Source organism: Dryobates pubescens, chromosome Z, assembly GCF_014839835.1.
Source record: "Dryobates pubescens isolate bDryPub1 chromosome Z, bDryPub1.pri, whole genome shotgun sequence".
In the NCBI taxonomy this organism is placed as follows: Eukaryota; Metazoa; Chordata; class Aves; order Piciformes; family Picidae; genus Dryobates; species Dryobates pubescens.
Window position 1 is genome coordinate 33,678,887 of NC_071657.1, and position 19,251 is coordinate 33,698,137.

The 19,251-nt window shown below is 46.8% G+C and overlaps 1 protein-coding gene across 1 annotated transcript; it reads right to left on the reverse strand.

Moving 5' to 3' along the window:
* Nucleotides 1-219: 219 nt before the first annotated feature.
* LOC104301132 (tubulin polymerization-promoting protein family member 2) lies at nt 220-1,059 on the reverse strand. The gene is made up of 3 exons (XM_009901474.2): nt 890-1,059; nt 597-750; nt 220-450 (listed from the first exon to the last, which is right to left on the reverse strand). The coding sequence occupies exons 1-3, from the start codon at nt 1,057-1,059 to the stop codon at nt 268-270; spliced, it is 507 nt and encodes a 168-aa protein (XP_009899776.1). The 3' UTR covers nt 220-267.
* Between the last annotated feature and the right edge of the window lie 18,192 nt (nt 1,060-19,251).

Genomic DNA, 19,251 nt, shown 5'->3' on the forward strand with positions numbered 1-19,251 from the left:
TGATGGCAGTGGAGTAGCTGGCCCATAGAATTTCCTTCAGAAGGCTGGCTTGTGTTTAGATTTAACACTACCATACAGCAATGAAAGTGTGGTTCAGATAGGGAAGCTGCACAACTCTTTCAGGTTGTCCAATACTCCCCTCATGCATTTCCCCCTGCTGCTAGACTTGGGTGCACAGACACAAAAGGCTGGTTGCTTCAGGTGTTTATTTTGCTGTCCTTTCATGTTACAGGTTAAGAGTTCTTATTTCCTTAAACAGTTTCCGTCCTAGTGTGTCTTGTCATATGTGCCAGCTCCCTTGTAGGCTCCAACATAGCCACTGTTGTCTTTCAGATCCTCGCGGCCAGCAAGACCTTTCCCTTTGCCACTCTCATCAAAACGCTCCTTGTGGGTGCCGGTGTATTTGCTAGTGTCTGTCAGCCTGTCGACCCCACCAACCTTTGTGGCTTTCTGCAAGAAACAAGACCAGCAGCATTAGGAAATAGCTCATGAACAAGATCTTCCTTACACACAAGGATGGCACACATCACTACAGCAGGGATGAATGCTCCTGTAGCAGCTCAAGGTGCACAGCAGGTGAAGAAACTCATACTTACTGTGGCACCCACGTGGCCGGGCTCCTTCCCCTCAATGAGGCCATACACAGCCTGCAGTGCTTCCTCTGGTGATTTGCCCTTGAAGCGCTTTCCACAGAGCTCCTTCATGGCCTGCTGGAATTCAGCAAAGGTGATGGTGCGGGCACCCTTGGTCCTATAGCAAGGAGAGAACAAAAGAAAAATTGCCCTGGCATTAGGTGACAACAGGATGGTAAGCCACCAGAGGCTGCCTCTTGCACTCTCCCTTCTCCCACCCAGCTCTGCTGCCCACTGTGCCTCCCTGCGACACTCACTTGACTTTGTTGAATACGATGTCAACATCGGTGCTGGTCACAGCTTTTCCATCCATCACACCACACTCCTTGCACATCTTGGAGAAGTTTTTCCCTGTCATGTTACTGCCACTGGCAGCTGTGTCACCGTATACTGCAAATTTGAGGAAAGCTGCTTCTACCCCTGACATCTTGCTGTTCTGCTGGAAAGAAGTTAGCAGAAAGAAGCTGAGGAACATCTGCAGCTACTGAACACATTCATGTCCCACACATCTTATTACTAGCAGAGCAAAGGACACAGACACACTCACAGGTATCTCTCCAACATGGGGCAACCATGGTAACCACATGAGCATTGGTACAGAACACCTAGGATACAGGCAGGATCAGGGCAGGAATGTGTTGGGACTCAAGACAAGGCAAAGGAGGAATTCCTCCTGAATCTTTCTGAAATACAAGTTTCAGACTGTCTCAAGAACAAATGTCTGCATTTGTAAGGTGGTTTATGTTTTGTCTGTTACTTGATGTTAAAGAGTCCACATTTGTCTTCTAAGCTCCAGATAAGTTCCTAAGTCATACAGACCTTCTTGCAAGTGTTCACAAAAACAGTTATTCCTCTTTCCCCATCACACTTTATTCCCTGAATTAGGTTGTCCTGCTCCTAATATTAGTAAATTTTACACTGCTGATCAACTCAGACCATTGCAAGCAGGTATGAGGGATCTCTGATAACATAAAAGCCATAACTTGGGTTGTAAATCAGTCTACCACAACTTCAGCAGACTATTCCTGCAGCTTGTGAGACATCCTCAAATCTTTCTGAATCACCTAGATTGTTCTAGAGATTTGTTCTTCACCCATGGGCTTGTGTGGGTCTCCACCTCCCTAGAGGATAAATCAGGCAGCCTTGTACCAGGGAGGCTGTGTGCTGCAAGCAGGAGTGGGCAGTGGGGGTCCCCAGCTGGCTTTGCTTCCCTCCCTGGGTGGCATTACTTCCCTCCCTCCCTGGGAGATGTGGATCCAGCTTACCTATGTGAGCCAGTGGTGATGTTGCCTGCACCTTCCCTGTTGTCCTGGAGGCAGTGGGTGTTCGAAGCCACCTCTTATACCTTCCCAGCTGATTGTGACCTCAGCACCCATGCACATCACAGTCCTCAGATGGTCCACAGCCAGGTGGGGAGTGGAGGAGGGTGGAGGGTGGGAGAGGAGGAAGAAGAAAACCTGTGCCTCCAGAAACATGGTGGTCTAAAATCTTAGGAGGAGGTTATTGAACCTGCAGTCTACTGAGGGGAAAAAATGTGAACATTGCAGCCTCCTCACCTAACATAAGCATTACACACTAGAAAGGTCATCCATGCTGGGATATGTATTTCAAAGCAAAGGGGCATTTAACCCTATAACTAGTAAATGGAGTCAGATCTTGTTCTTCCTTCCTTGAGGAGCTGATCTGCTGCCAGCATGCTCATGTCCCAGCTAGGGGGTGTACCTGCATGCCTGTGGGGGTCACTAGGAAACCTGTAAGTCCAAAAGGCAGTGTGGGGTGGGCAAGAATAAATACATCACACCCATGACTTGTGAAAAAAAGTTTGAGAAACACAATTCTCCACTCATAGGCTCACAAATAATGTAGCTGAAAAGCAGGTTTGCGATCTTCATGACAGCTGCAAGGCACAGCTTGCACCTTGGTAGTCATACCATTTGTAGGGGCACTGTGATAGCACAACATTAAAAGAGGCATTTAATCTTTGTGGCCCATGTAAGATTAAATTAATGTGCCTTCATTTGTGGATTTACCTCTTTTCCTTCAACTGTGCTCAGCAACACAGAACCAGGTATAAACATGCCTTAGTTCAGAAATATTTTATTCTCCATACTACTTAAGAGGCACGTATTTTCCAGTCTTGCTGCTGGTCACAGCTAGCAGCAAGGTGAATTTGGCTAAGCTCTACCCATATCATCGGGAAAACTTTGCAGGTAATGCTGCCTGTCCACTGCTCCTGCACCTCAGCATGCTTTTAGTCCTCCTCTTGGGCTGGCCATAAATCTTACAGAATCATAGCATCACAATATGCACTAGGACAAAAGGTAGGCTGGTGAGAGGCCTTGAGCACAAGCCCTATGAGGAGAGGCTGAGGGAGCTGGGATTGTTTAGCCTGGAGATGAGAAGGCTCAGGGGTGACCTCATTGCCCTCTACAACTACCTGAAAGGTGGTTGTAGCCGGGAAAGGGTTGGTCTCTTCTCCCAGGCAACCAGCACCAGAACAAGAGGACACAGTCTCAAGCTGCACCAGGGGAGGTTTAGACTCGAAGTGAGGAGAAAGTTCTTCACCGAGCGAGTCGTTCATCATTGGAATGGGCTGCCCAGGGAGGTGGTGGAGTCACTGTTCCTGGAGGTGTTCAAGAGGAGATTGGATGTGGCACTTGGTGCCATGGTCTAGTCGTGAGGTCTGTGGAGACAGATTGGACTCGATGGTTCTTGGGGTCTCTTACAGCCTTAGCTATACTGTGATACTGTGATACTGTAATTTTAAAGGTCACTTAGTCCACCCCCCTGCAGCAGGCAGAGACATCCCCAACTACCTCAGGTTTCTCAGGGCTCCATCAAGTGGGGCTGTCCAGGGATGGAGCCTCCACCACCATTTAGGTACAGGAAGGCCACTATGTGGTCTCCCTGAAACTTTCTCCAGGCTGAACAGCCCCAGCTCTCATAGCCTGTCTTCACAGGAGAGGTGCTCCTCCCCTCTGATATTTTTTGTGGCCCTCCACTGGACCTGCTCCATTAGGTCCATGTCTTTTCTGTGTCAAGGGCTCCAGAGTGAGGTCTCACTAGAGCAGAGTGGCAGAATCACCTCTCTCAATCTGCTGGCCACATTTCTTTAGATGCAGGCCAGGATGCAATTGGTCTTCTGGGCTGCAAGGGCACATTGTTAGCTCATGTCCAGATTCTCATTTACCAGTACCCCCAAATCCTTTTGTGGAGGGCTGCTCTCTATCATCCCCCAGCCTGTACTGATAATTTTCCCAAGTGCGGGACCTTGCACTTGGCCTTGTTGAACCGCATGGGATTCACATGGGCCCACTTCTCCGTCTGGTCAACATAGCTCTGGATGACATCCTGCCCCTCTGCCATATCACCTGCACCACTCAGCTTAGTGTCATCAGCAAACCTGCTGAGGGTGAACTTGATCCCGCTGTCTATATCCTTGATAAAGATACTAAACAGCACTGACCCAAGTAAGGACTCCTGAGGAACGCTATTTGTCACCCATCTCCATCTGGACATCTAGCCGTTGACTACTACCCACTGGATGCAGCCGACTCCTTCCCCACTGAACAGTCAAGTCCGTGTCTCACCACCTCAGGCAGGTTGTGGTGGAACTGTGTCAAAGGCTTTACGGAGTTCCGAAGAGGTGATACCTGCTATCTGTTGATATTCCCTTGTCCACTGAGGTAGTAACTCTATTGCAGAAATCCAGTGGGTGGGTCAAGCAGGACTTGCCCTTAGTAAAGCTATGCTGGCTGTCTCAAATCACCTCCCTGTCCTCCATGTGCCTGTTACGGGGTGTTCCAAACCCCCCTTCCTCCATCTCCATCAGCAGAGGTTTGAATGGGGAAAGACAAAGGTGTAAAATTGCCTTCCAAGGTATAAAATTGCCTTCCCCTTCCCCTGGGGACAGGTAAACAGCGCTCATTCTTCCAACCAGGGCAGAGGTCCCTCACAGGTATTTACCCTTTGGGGAAGTCCACTGGGATTGGAAACTATCATTAGTGAGGTGCATCACACCCAGTAATACATTGGCCCTGGACACGTTGTCTAGGAATGCCTTAAATAGAGTGATCAGAAAGAGGTCGGCAGTCTCATTTTCCTGCTCATTCTCATTTTTCTGCTCTCATTTTGGCTCATCTTGTACTCGCTTGGCATTCATGGTGAAATTGGAGAAACTAACACTCAGACCTGGCTTTTCCCTGGACCTGCCTGCCCTGGGGTCCTGCTCCCTGCTTGCTGCTGGAGTGACACTGCCTGCCGTGAAGCTGTGGCTTTCTTGCACTGCTCAGTGCAGTGCTGCTGCACAAGTTTTCCCTTGTGGCAGCCATGTCTGCAGACAGTTTGATTTTGGCAGGTTCCTTTTCCTTTGGATTTTTTTGCCACGTTATTCACAAATCAGATTATAAAACCTGTAGTTCTGGAGCCTGACACTGAAGAAAGACCTAGGGACCATTGCCAAATTCCTGCTCCATCCCCGTGAGTACCACCAGCGTTCTCATACTTTCCCTAAGGTCCTGGCTTGCCTCTGATTTCATAAGTGGGGTGAAGCTATTTTGTGGCTTAGCCTTTTCCATTTTCTAAAGTCTCTGAATTGTACTAAAGTTGCCCATAAGCATCCTGGTAGAATTCATGACCGAATAGAACCTGTAAATAATCCAAAGAATTTTACACACCATTTTGGGATGGGGCTTTAGGGAAAAATAAAGATAGCTACATTTGTATAATTCCTGCCTCGTTAATTTAATCTCAGTCAAAACAGTGCCTTATCAGAGCTTCTGGAAAGGCCTGTTCCATGATCATTCCAGGCACGGAGGTGAGGTTGACAGGTTGGTAGTTCCCAAGGTCCTTCTTTCTACCCTTAGAAAAGATTTTCTTAAGGTGTTGCCAGGTGTTTTCCTGTTGGCTTCTACTACCTCAAAAGCCCCTGGCTCTTCACTGTAAGCCTGTGTGCTGCAGTGTCCCTGGCATGCCTCAGGACAAGAAGTTGAAGGCCCTCACTAGCACCTCTAACCTTGGTGTGTCATTCCACATCTTGTCACAGACAGGACTGTTATTGTTATTCTCTCCTCCATATCTATTTCAAAGCCCTGTCAATCAGCCCTGAAAAATCCTGAGCAAAGACTCACTTCCCACTTTGAGAAAGGTGTTTCCCATTAGATGTCAGCAAGCCTGGTGCTTGCATCCCTTTTAAAAACAAATAAAATAAAATTGTGGTGGTGACACCAGCCACAGAGCCATATATTAATAGAATGGATTAATCTCTTCCTTCCAGTGTCACTGCCTGCAACTGGAAGGAGAGAGAAAAAAAATTACCCAGATTCCCTTAACAACCACCCCAAGTCTCTTTTGATCACTCTTGAACTACAGGTGTGGCTTCCTATCCACCTACATGGAAGATCAGTAATGGACAATAGCAGGAGACTAGAAAGTGTCCTAGTGATGTCCTGCTCCAGGGAGAAAGCCTGTTTCCCTGTGAGGGGGGTCTGTGCAGCATATTGGATGCTCTTTTCATAGAATCATAGAATCAATAAGGTTGGAAAAGACCTCAAAGTTCATCAAGTCCAACCTGTCACCCAACACCTCATGACTACTAAACCATGGCTTCAAGTGCCACGTCCAATCCCCTCTTGAACACCTCCAGGCATGGTGACTCCACCACCTCCCTGGGCAGTTCATTTCAATGGCTAACAACTCTCTCTGTGAAGAACTTTCTCCTCACCTCAAGCCTAAACCTCCACTGGCACAGCTTGAGACTGTGTCCCCTTGTTCTGGTGCTGGTTGCCTGGGAGAAGAGACCAACCCCCACCTGGCTACAACCTCCCTTCAGGTAGTTTTAGACAGCAATAAGGCCTTGCCTGAGCCTCCTCTTCTCCAGGCTAAACAATCCCAGCTCCCTCAGCCTCTCCTCATAGGGCTTGTGCTCAAGGCCTCTCCCCAGCCTTGTTGCCCTTCTCTGGACACGTTCAAGTGTCTCAACGTCCTTCTTAAACTGAGGGGCCCAGAACTGGACACAGGACTCAAGGTGTGGCCTAACCAATGCAGAGTACAGGGGCACAATGACTTCCCTGCTTCTGCTGGCCACACTATTCCTGATGCAGGCCCGGATACCATTGGCCTTCTTGGCCACCTGGGCACACTGCTGGCTCATGTTCAGCTGGCTGTCAACCACTACGCCCATGTCCCTTCCTGCCTGGCAGCTCTCCAGCCACTCCGACCTCAGCCTGTAGCACTGCATGGGGTTGTTGTGGCCAAAGTGCAGTACCCCGCACTTGGATTTCTTGCATGCCATCCTGTTGGACTCTGCCCATCTGTCCAGTCAGTGGAAGTCCCTCTGCAGAGCCCTTCTGCCCTCTAACAGATCAACATCTGCTCCAAGCTTGGTGTCATCTGCAAATTTACTGATGATGGACTCAATGCCCTCATCCAGATCATCAATAAAGATATTGAACAGGATGGGGCCCAGCCCTGATCCCTAGGGGACACCACTACTGACTGGCTGCCAGCTGGATGTGGCACCACCACTCTCTGGGCACTACCCATCAGCCTGTTCCTAACCCAGCACAGATTGCTGCTGTCCAAGCCATGGGCTGACAGCTTGGCCAGGAGTTTGCTGTGGGGGATGGTGTCAAAAGCCTTGCTGAAGTCCAGGTAGACCACATCCACAGCCTTCCCACATCCACCAGGCAGTCACCTGATCATAGAAGCAGATCAGGTTGGTCAGGCAGGACCTGCCCTTCCTAAATCCATGTTGGCTGGACCTGATCCCTTGGCCACCCCTCATATGTGCAGTGATTGCCTCCAAGATGATCTGCTCCATCATTTTCCCTGGCATTGAGGTCAGGCTGACTGGCCTGGAGTTTGCAGGTTCCTCCATCCGACCCTTCTTGTGGATGGGGACCACACTGGCCAGTTTCCAATCATCTGGGACCTCTCCAGTGAGCCAGGACTGTTGAAAAATGTTGGAGAGCAGCTTCGCCAGCTCATCTGCCAGCTCTCTCAGCTCCCTAGGATGGATCCCATCTGGTCCCATGGATTTGTGGGGATCCAAGTGGCTAAGGAGGTCTCTAACTACTTCCTCCTGGACTACAGGGGAACTATACTGCTCTCTGACTATCAACCAGCTCAGGAGGCCAGTTATCCTGAGGTCCTCCTGTCTTACTGTTGAAAATGGAGGCAAAGAAGGTATTTAGAACCTCAGCCTTTTCCTCATCTTTAGTTACCATTTTCCCCTCCCGGTCCAATAAAGAGTGCAGGTTCTTCTTGCCCCTCTTATTAACATTAATGTATTTGTGAAAATGCTTTTCATTGTCTTTCACAGAGGTGGCCAGCTTGAGTTCTAACTGGGCTTTTGCCTCTCTAATTTTTCTCCAACATGTTCTAACAACATCCTTAAACATATCACGAGTTGCTTCCCCACCTTTCCAGAGGCAATACACTCTCTTTTTTTCCTTTAATTCCTTCAAGAGCTGCTTGCTCATTGTAATGGGTTGGGGTAAACACCCCCTCCCCACCACGGGCAGAAATAATGACTCAGACAAACGGATTGCAGAAGTGATGGGAAGTTTAAATAGAAAACAGTGAGTGTGTACAGAAAGCCAGAAGCACAGTGACAAGAGAAACCCCAAAACAGACCCAGAATCCATCCCTGCCTGGGGGTGCACCCAAATCCCCCAGGGCTCTTTATCCCCCCCCCCATCCCAGCCTTGGGCCTGGGCAGGCACAAGGGAGGTGGCTCATGCCATTTTACCTAGGCAGCAGAAGGGGACGAAAGAGGAAGTGAAGACCCTGTGCTGATGTATTATAGGGGAGCAGGCATTATGGGAGATGGAATACCTGGTTTCCTGTGACCACCCCCCCAGGGCTGGGCCCACCCCCTGGGACCTCCCAGGTGTGGTCTGTGCAGTGGCATCCGGGCCAGCACCCAGCCTAAACCACCACACCCATCCAGGCCGGTCGCCTTCCCCACCGGCTCATCTCTCGGCACATGGGCACAGCCTGTTCCTGTGCCTTCCAGAGGGCCTGCTTCAAGTAGGCCCAACTGTCCCGGACCTCTTTGTTCTCAAGGGCTGCTACCCAGGGTACTTTCCAAATAAGTTGCTTAAACAAGCTGAAGTCTGCCCTCCAGAAGTCCAAAGTGAGGGTTCTGTCAGTGCTCCTCCTTATTTCCCTGCATATTGCAAACTCCTCTATCTCATGGTCACTGAACCCTAGGCAGCCTTGTACCATCACATTTCTCACCAGCCCTTCTCTATTTGAGAACAGCAGGCCAAGCAGAGCCTGACTCCTAGTAGGCTCACTTAACAGCTGCGTCAGGAAGCTGTCCTCCATACATTCTAAGAATCTTCTAGACTGCCTCCACTCTGCTGGGTTAAGTTCCCAGAAGATATCTGGCAGGTTAAAGTCCTCTCAGAAGGGAGCCATCTACAACCATAACCTTTGTTTTCTTCTTTGGGGATGTGGTGGTAATACAAGTGGTAGCACTTTCTAACTGTGAAGACACCTCTGGTGTAGATTGCTCTTCATTCATATCCTGTGTTGACCTTAACCCAGAGGCAGATGATGAAAGTATTGAAAGCTTATGGGTAAGAGTCAAGGGACATACAAACATGGGTGACAGGATTGTGGGTGTGTACTACAGGCCACCAAACCAGGAAGAAGCTGCTGCTGAGGCCTTCCAGGGGCAACATGAAGTAGCTTCAAGACCAAGTGCCCTGGTATTCATGGGTGACTTCAACCACTCAGATATTAGTTGGAAAGATCACACAGCCAAGCACAAACAGTCCAAAAGGGTCCTGCAGTGCACTGATGACAACTTTCTCCTGCAATTAGCTGAAGAACCAAAAAGGAGATGTGCAATGCAAGACCTGGTACTAACAAAGAAGGACTGGTTGTAAATGTTAAGGTTGGGGGTAATCTTGGCTGTAGTGACCATGACATGTTAGAGTTTAATATCAACAGACAAAGTAGCAGGGTGATAAGAAAATTTCAACCCTGGACTTTAAGAGGGCTAACTTTGCCCTTTTCACCTCTATACATGGAAATATCCAGTGGGCTAGGGCTATGAAAGGAAGGAAGAGCCAAGAGAGCTGATTAATTTTCAAACATTACTTCCTCCAAGCTCAAGAGAAAAGCATTGCCTTGAAAAAAACAACCAGGTAAGGGAGGCAGGAGACCTGTGTGGATAAGCAGGGAGATCTTAGAAAAAATTAAAAATAAAAGGAGGTTTACAATGTGTGGAAAAAAGGTCTGGCCAGATGGGAGGATTATAGAAATATTGCCAGAGAATGTAGAGATGCAGCACGGAAGGCCAAGGCCCTCCTGGAACTGAACCTCGATGGGGGATGAAAGAGAGCAGGAAGAATTTTTTCAAATACATCAGTGATAAAAGGAAAAGCAGGCAGAAGGTGGGCCCACTACTGAATGTATAGGAGACATGGTAACTGATGATGCAGAGATGACAGAGTTGCTGAATGCTGCCTTTGCCTCAGTCTTCATCTCTCAGAGCTAGAGATGAGGACATTCCACTGATCAGTCAGGACCAGGTAAGAAATCTCTTATACCAACTAAAGACAAACAAATCCATGGGCCCCCATGGGGTGCATCCACGAGTGCTGCTGATACTGTTGTTGAGCCTCTCTATCATCTTTGAAAAGTCTTGGAGAACAGGAGAGGTGCTGATGACTGGAAGAAAGCAAATGTCACTCCAGTCTTCAAAAGAAGGCGAGAAGGAGAACCCAGGCAAGGACAGACCACTCAGCCTCACCTCCATCCCTGGAACGATGATGGAGCAGCTCATCCTGGAGGTCATCTCTAACCACATGGAAGACCAGAAGGTTATCAGGAGTAGCCAACATGGGTTTACCAAGGGGAGATCCTGCCTGACCAATCTGATGGCCTTCTGTGAAGCTATGACCAAATGGGTAGATGAGGGAAGAGCAGTGGATGTCATATACCTTGATTTCAGTAAGGCTTTGGATACTGTTTCCCATAACATCCTCAGGAAATGTGGCATAGACAGCTGGTCTGTGAGGTGGATTGAGAACAGGCTCAACAGAACAGTTCAGAGGGTTGTCATCAGTGGCACAGAATCAGCTTGGAGGCCTGTGGCCAGTGGTGTTCCTCAGGGATTGCTATTGAGTCCAGTTTTGTTCAATACCTTTATCAACAACCTGGATGAGGGGATTGAGAGTACCCTCAGCAAGTTCACTGATGATACAAACTGGGGGGTGGCTGACACCCTGTCAGGCTGTGCAGCCATCCAATGAGATCTGGACAGGCTGGAGAGCTGGGTGCAGGCAAACCTCATCAAGTTCAATAAGGACAAGTGCAGGGTCCTGCATCTGGGGAGGAATAACAGCAGGCACCAGTGCAGGTTAGGGGCTGCCCTGCTGGAAAGCAGCTCCACAGAGAAAGACCTTGAAGTGCTGGTGGACAGCAAGTTCTCCATGGGACAGCAATGTCCCCTTGTTGGCCAAAACAGACAATGGTATCCTGGGGTGCATCAAGAGAAATGTGTCCAGCAGGTCTAGAAAAGTTCTTCTCCCCCTCTGCTCTGTCCTGGTGAGACCACACTGGGAATACTCTGTCCAGTTTTGGGCTCCCCAGTGCAAGAAAGATGACCTGCTGGAGAGAATCCAATAGAGAGCCATGAGGATGATTAGGGAAATCAAGCATCTCCCCTATGAAGAGCGACTGAGAGACCTGGGGCTGTTCAGTCTTGAGAAGAGAAGACTGAGAGGGGATCTGATCAATGTCTATAAATATCTGAGGCGTGAGTGTCAAGTGGATGGGGCCAAGCTCTTTTTGGTGGTGTGCAGTAATAAGACAGGAAACCGCAGGTTCAGACTTGAACATAGAAGATTTCACCTCAACATGAGGAGAAACTTCTTTACAGTGAGGGTGATTAGGGACTGAAACAGGCTGCCTGGGGAGGTTGTGGGCTCTCCTGCTCTGGAGACTTCTAAACCTTCCTGGATGCATTCCTGTGCAGACTACCCTAGGTGATCCTGCTTTTGGCAAAGTGCTTGGACTCGATGATCTCTGAAAGTCCTTTCCAACCTCTAATGTTCTGTGAAGTTGCACCATGGGAACTTTATGTTGGATATTAGAAGAAACTTCTTCACAAAGCCTCATCAAACACTGGAATAGGCTCTCCAGGGAGGTGGTTGAATCCCCCTCCCAGATGTGTTTAAAAGACATAAAGGTGTGATGCTGAGGGGCATGCTTTAGCTCCAGCCTTTGTATAGTTAGGGAACATTTGGACTTGATCTGAAAGCTCTTTTCCAAACAAACCAATTCTATCATTCTATGACTTCTGGCCAAGGGGAATACATATTTTTCCTAGATGAATTAATTTAGCAGTGGATGGTTATTCTGCCAATATTCTTGTAACAATTGATGTCTTCAAAATATAGCTGTGGTGTCCCTAAAATTAAGTGTTGAGCTCTCATGAGATTATATTAACAAAGCTTAGTGTTTGGTTTTCCTCCATGGTTCATGTCTTTAACAGGCCTTTTCCTTTTATTTTATTTTCTTTTTTAATGTGACTGAGATCATTCCTGAAATAAATTTTGATACTTTGGGGGCTGGGGGCCCAATTTGAAAAACGTTCACAGATTTTTATGGAAAGAAGCAAACATTGTTTTATGCTGCCTAATCTAAAGCAATACACTTCTTCATACAGGTCAAGGTCATGACATACATCTAGATCATCAGAAGATTTCACACCAATTTTATTGTCTGAAGATAAAAGCAAAGAAATGAGGTGATATAATCAAGAGAGAGGGGTTGTTCTGGAGGCTTCATGTGGGAGTGATGCCTGGGGAGCAAAACTTCTTCAGCTCTCTGGCTAAATTAAGTTCCAGCCAACACTGTGATCCAAGGACAGAAGAAAGCTGTAGATGAGACTTGCTCACAAAAATGGCTTAGCATTCATTTTATGCACTTTTTTCAGTCCACATCCTCCTACATGCAGTTTGAGAAGGACATTGAGCTACGGGATAACATTTGTATGATACAAGGAACTGTATGAAGCTCCGAAGGGTAATGATGTTATATTTATTGTATGTCTGTAACAAGCACTGAGCAAGATTTTACTGATCGCCTCCATGAGCTGCCAAACCTGCAGTATGACAACTTGGCAGACTAGTTGCAGCACTGAGAAAAAAATTAAAAATTATTTATGTACTTAGAATTTGAAGGAAAACACCACTGAAAGTTCATATCATTTAATTTCTGCATCAGCACCTTGTAAGTACTTCAAGATATCAGTGTATGGGAGGTTAATCCTGGATGTGAAGTAATTTCTGCATCAGCACCTTGTAAGTACTTCAAGATATCAGTGTATGGGAGGTTTCTACGAAGGAGTTAATCCTGGATGTGAAGCTTTCAAAAAAGATGCAGTCTAGTGCTGCTTTGTGCTCACCACAATCACTCCACCTCTCTGGATGGCTGCTCTGCACAGGCCAACTTCCAGGCTCAGTTTACCTCCTCCTCAGCCTTGTTGTGGCCAAAGTGGCCACAGGAGGTGCAGACTGTTGCATGTGGGGCTGCCAAGGGAGGTGGGAGTCAGCAGCCACAGAAGCAGCTAAACCTGTCTGGCTGTGTGGCTGGTATTTTCCCACATGGTTCCTGGGCATTGGTTCAGTGGACTTGGCTGCCTGTTCTGCGTCATCCTTCCTGTCACTGCTGCGTGACACCTCGGCTTGTTCTGCACCAGCTCAGCCTTCTATGCAGAGAGCCTGGCCCAGACAGGACTTGGCATCTCCTATTGCAACAACTGCAAAACATCACCCATTGTTGATAAATTCCTGTGAGACAAACCATCCCATGAGTGTCCCCCTAAAGCACGTATTTCCTCAATGGATGCAAATTCAGACTGATCACAGGTCAAAGAAGAAATTGTTAAGTCCTTGTGCTTGGCCTCTGAAATGATTTCCATGGATAAATAAAGAGGGAATATGTGGCTTTGTAATTATCCATTTAAACTAAAAGGATATGTTCATTAAGGTCAGGGATTAAGGACAGGGGTAAGGATAGTTAAGTTTCTAATTTAATTCTGTGGGCTCACTGTTGTCTGTGTCTCACTCATGGACAGTGCAGAAACATCATTTTCCACAGGATGGTTTTCAAATAAAGGGTGAGACTCTTGAGTTCACATGAGCTGGACTGAGAGGTAGAGAAGGTCATTTTAGCATAGGATTATTAAACTTGTCCTTATTTACTCCTTTGAACAACAGTTCAATCTGCATATCCATAAAAGGTTTCCTGATCATGTGTGTGTATGTGCGTAATGTAAATAAAAGATGCACCGAAGAACTGAAGGCACTGAAAAGAAATCCCATACAATATTTTTACACAAAACAGCTGCATGTCTGGTCTGTTTAGCTTTTTGTTAATTTCTGACAAGCAGCTTAAAATTTGTCAGCACAAGACTCTTGTTCTTTCAGCTGTTCTGTCAAACCTCTTTCCAGCCCAGGCACCAAAACGTTGCTCTTTTCTCCTTTTTCTCCATACATCTGCAACACACAGATAATACTCATTCAGCAAGACAGCTGCCTTTCAAAGTTGTGTTATGTGTTACATTCTCCTGCTTGACTCTCATTTCAAATAAAACTTTATTCTTCCTCTGCTCAGAAACTGGGAAAGGGGCAATTTAGCTGCAAAAGACATGCTCTGGGTTTAAACAGGGCAGGGGGGCCAAGAGGAGGGAGAGAGAGGAAGAGGCCTTGTGTAATGGCTACAGCTCCACATCTGAGTTTTCCTTCACCTTCATCCTCCATCGTTTGGAGTTTTCTGGGTCTACCAGTAATCTGAGCAGCTCATTTTGACAGATTTAAAGTGTTTCATATGGTAATTGGAATCTCACTGCTTTAATGTCTCCATTCAAGCAGTTTCTCTGATCATGGCACTGAAAGGGAAGTCTTATGCCATACATAGCTTTATGTGAAAAAAGGAGGTTTATGTGATTATGGTAATAGTTCATACAATTTAGCAGACAAAGAATAATTTAGGATTCATTTATTCATAGCAGCAGAAGTTATTATTCTTTTTCCCTACACAAGAGTTTCAGACATTAATCTCTTCCCCTGGATTACTGCTATTCTTCAGAGCTAGACACCTAACTTACTTTTGGTCCTTTATAGACTCTTAAAGATACTGTTTTTCCTTAAATGCTGATTCCATGAAGATGATATCAAACCTGTCTTCCTACTTTCCAGCAGATTTATGTAAGTATTTGATCAGAACACTCAATTCTGTCTCTGTTTTTCAGCTAAGCATTTTACTGATACGGAATAAATCACTTCTCTACAACACAAGATGTAAGCAATTTAGCACATCCTTTCACAATTTGAGAATTTTTTCTTAATGGTGCATTTGCTTCAGGAATTTGAAAAAAGTGTCTATCCATGCCTGTTTGTGTGTGTTACTTATACTATTTCAGTAGGATGCTACTTATCTCTTTTTTTCCCCTCTTTCTTTCTTTAATCCAGCATCTGTCTTACCTAAGGCGCTTCAAACCTCTCCAAGTATAATTTTAAACTGAGGTCATACAGGGCTGGCAACAGCTTCAAATACTTAACTAGTTACACTTGGGACCAAATTGTGTACTCCTTTGGCCTCACTCTGTCAAAAGCCTTGCAGTTGAAAGGGGAAAAAAAAAATCAAAAAATGGCATATAGCCATGAGAGAATTGAAGAGCAGAGACCATAGGCACAGTGATTCAGATTATTCTCTCTCTTATCTTCACTGAAGCAATATGTCTGGTACACATTAAAACAATCTTGCTGAGTGATTGGTCAGTTATGTGCTATCATTCTAGTAAGCTGCTCTTTAAAGCCAGGTCCTCCAGGTTAAATAAATTTAGAGACAGTGAGCTGAGAGATCACATGGAGATGTTTTTCTTTAGAAGTGTCTGTGAGGGAAATCTTCAGCCCTTGGTATTAGATTAAATGCCTTTTTGTCATTTTATTGGGGAGCGGAACATAAATAAAATGTTGTTAATAAAATAAAATGATGTTAATAAAATTTGCACATCATGAAAGGAACAGAGATCTGCTAGAGAAATATCACTATAGAGAGGGCAGGAACATTCAGAAGGACAGCAGTCTGAGCGTTTGCCTTTTTCTTAACAAGGCCTGTTGGGTAATAAGAATTCCTGACCATACATGCCTCTCTGTGTGAGTGTATACAGAAGAACTCTGTACACATGGGGGGCGGGTGTGTGTCTGTGTTTGTTTTGTTGGTATTCTGGTTGGTTGGGTTTGGTTTTGATTTGGTTCAATGCTGCGTTCCTCTGGTGAGGTTCTTGCATGCTCACTCTACAAGTGAGGTGCATAGCTGGAGTGGGGACTTTGTCTTTGGGTCAGGTGGGGATTGGATAAGACTACCCATTTGGGTCCAGAAGAGAGGCACATTTCCAGTATATAAAAAAAAAACCAACAATGTGCTCATCTGCTTCACACATCATTCCTGTGATGACATCTAGTGCCTCATTTCTTCCCTGCTTTCCTTGTATAGGCAGATGGGCATTCCTACTGAGACAACCCCAAAACATGCAGTCTGCAACCAAAGTAAAGGAAATGATTGGGGTATCAGCATTTATCTATAAAAGGCAGAAAGAGCACTGCTGCAAAGCATTTGCCTGAGCTTTACATTGGCATCCTTAGTGTCCACCACTGGCTCAGCCGCAGCAAGTGCTACTGCAAAACTAGTGTGCTACATGGCTCTGTCAGGGCTGTGATTGTTGTTGCTAGGTCATGTTCCCACCGTGAGAGGCAGGATCAGGCACCTTTTCCCATTTCACCTTTGCCTGGACCACCTCCCAGTTGAAGACTCTCTCTAAAGGCTGACAGTGTCCAAGTGCCCTTTGCATAAGACCTGCCAAGAGACAAACAAATTTCTCTGGTTGTCAGTGCAATTGCTGAGGACCAGTCAAGAAGTGGCTGTGGATGCCAAGGTCCCAGTTCAAGTCTGCCCTCATGGGAGGGTTAGAGATTATGAATGCATTTTTTTTCCTCTTCTTACCCACCTCCCTCCCTCAGCTAAATCTGAAAAACAGGTTTGAGGGTCTGGTTAAGAAAGACCACTCAAATAAGGATATCACAATACATTAGAGGTTGGAAGGGACCTCTGGAGATCATCGAGTCCAACCCCCTTGCCAAAAGCAGGATCACCTAGGGTAGTCTGCACAGGAATGCATCCAGGCAGCTTTTGAAAGTCTCCAGATCAGGAGACTCCACAACCCCCCCAGGCAGCCTGTTTCAGTCCCTAATCACCCTCACTGTAAAGAAGTTTCTCCTCATGTTGAGGTGAAGTCTTCTATGTTCAAGTCTGAACCTGCGGTTTCCTGTCTTATTACTGCACACCACCAAAAAGAGCTTGGCCCCCTCCACTCGACACTCACGCCTCAGATATTTATAGACATTGATCAGATCCCCTCTCAGTCTTCTCTTCTCAAGACTGAACAGCCCCAGGTCTCTCAGTCTCTCTTCATAGGGGAGATGCTTGATTTCCCTAATCATCCTCATGGCTCTCTATTGGATTCTCTCCAGCAGGTCATCTTTCTTGCACTGGGGAGCCCAAAACTGGACAGAGTATTCCCAGTGTGGTCTCACCAGGACAGAGCAGAGGGGGAGAAAAACTTTTCTAGACCTGCTGGACACATTTCTCTTGATGCACCCCAGGATACCATTGTCTGTTTTGGCCAACAAGGGGACATTGCTGTCCCATGGAGAACTTGCTGTCCACCAGCACTTCAAGGTCTTTCTCTGTGGAGCTGCTTTCCAGCAGGGCAGCCCCTAACCTGCACTGGTGCCTGCTGTTATTCCTCCCCAGATGCAGGACCCTGCACTTGTCCTTATTGAACTTGATGAGGTTTGCCTGCACCCAGCTCTCCAGCCTGTCCAGATCTCATTGGATGGCTGCACAGCCTGACAGGGTGTCAGCCACCCCCCAGTTTGTATCATCAGTGAACTTGCTGAGGGTACTCTCAATCCCCTCATCCAGGTTGTTGATAAAGGTATTGAACAAAACTGGACTCAATAGCAATCCCTGAGGAACACCACTGGCCACAGGCCTCCAAGCTGATTCTGTGCCACTGATGACAACCCTCTGAACTGTTCTGTTGAGCCTGTTCTCAATCCACCTCACAGACCAGCTGTCTATGCCACATTTCCTGAGGATGTTATGGGAAACAGTATCCAAAGCCTTACTGAAATCAAGGTATATGACATCCACTGCTCTTCCCTCATCTACCCATTTGGTCATAGCTTCACAGAAGGCTATCAGATTGGTCAGGCAGGATCTCCCCTTGGTAAACCCATGTTGGCTACTCCTGATAACCTTCTGGTCTTCCATGTGGTTAGAGATGACCTCCAGGATGAGCTGCTCCATCATCGTTCCAGGGATGGAGGTGAGGCTGAGTGGTCTGTCCTTGCCTGGGTCCTCCTTCTCGCCTCCTTTTGAAGACTGGAGTGACATTTGCTTTCTTCCAGTCATCAGCACCTCTCCTGTTCTCCAAGACTTTTCAAAGATGATGGAGAGGCTCAACAACAGTATCAGCAGCACTCGTGGATGCACCCCATGGGGGCCCATGGATTTGTTTGTCTTTAGTTGGTATAAGAGATCTCTAACCTGGTCCTGACTGACCAGTGGAATGTCCTCATCTCTCTAGCTCTGAGAGATGAAGACTGAGGCAAAGGCGGCATTCAGCAACTCTGTCATCTCTGCATCATCAGTTACCATGTCTCCTATACATTCAGTAGAGGGCCCACCTTCTGCCTGCTTTTCCTTTTATCACTGATGTATTTGAAAAAATTCTTCTTGCTCTCTTTCATCCCCCGTCGAGGTTCAGTTCCAGGAGGGCCTTGGCCTTCCGTGCTGCATCTCTACATTCTCTGGCAATATTTCTATAATCCTCCCATCTGGCCAGACCCTTTTTCCACATATTGCAAACATCTTTTTATTTTTAATTTTTCCTAAGAGTTCCCTACTTATCCATGCAGGTCTCCTGCCTCCCTTACTTGGTTGTTTTTTTCAAGGCAATGCTTTTCTCTTGAGCTTGGAGGAAATAATGTTTGAAAATTAACCAGCTCTCTTGACTCCTCCTTCTTTCCATAGCCCTAGCCCACTGGATACTTGATTTTTTTTTCAAGGGAATACAATTTCTTGAGCATGTGTGGCAATGCATCCAAAACCCCTCCCCACCCATCATGTAGTCAGGATGGGGTGGAGATTAGAGAAGTAAGGAGGAAGGCATTGTCCCCCACTTTCAAGGCCATATCAGCTGACACCTGGGCCCTTCCCCAAGTCATCTGTCAGAGGCAGACCCCCAGGCCAGCACAAGCATGGACAATGCAGAAGCTGATGCAGATGTATGATGGGTCTGCTAGAGAGCCCTAGAGGCTCTTCCTGGGATTTTGTGCCTCGCACGTGTGGACAGCACATCGCACTCCAGAAGGATTCCTTGAGAAAGCAAGACACTAGGAGGACTACCCACAACCAGAACCAGGGCTGTGAGTGTATTTGGCACCTGCCTGAGTCTCCAGGCAATACTTTCTTTTGTTGGTAGGGAGCAATATACTGGTTTTGGGTCCTATCATTTTCTAAATACTGA

Coding starts and splice junctions, on each gene's coding strand:
- LOC104301132 (XM_009901474.2), bottom strand. CDS start 1,059: ATGTCAGGGGTAGAAGCAGCTTTCCTCAAATTTGCAGTATACGGTGAC. Junction 751..889: donor ATCGTATTCAACAAAGTCAA/GTGAGTGTCGCA, acceptor TCCTTGCTATAG/GACCAAGGGTGCCCGCACCA. Junction 451..596: donor CCGGCCACGTGGGTGCCACA/GTAAGTATGAGT, acceptor TGTTTCTTGCAG/AAAGCCACAAAGGTTGGTGG.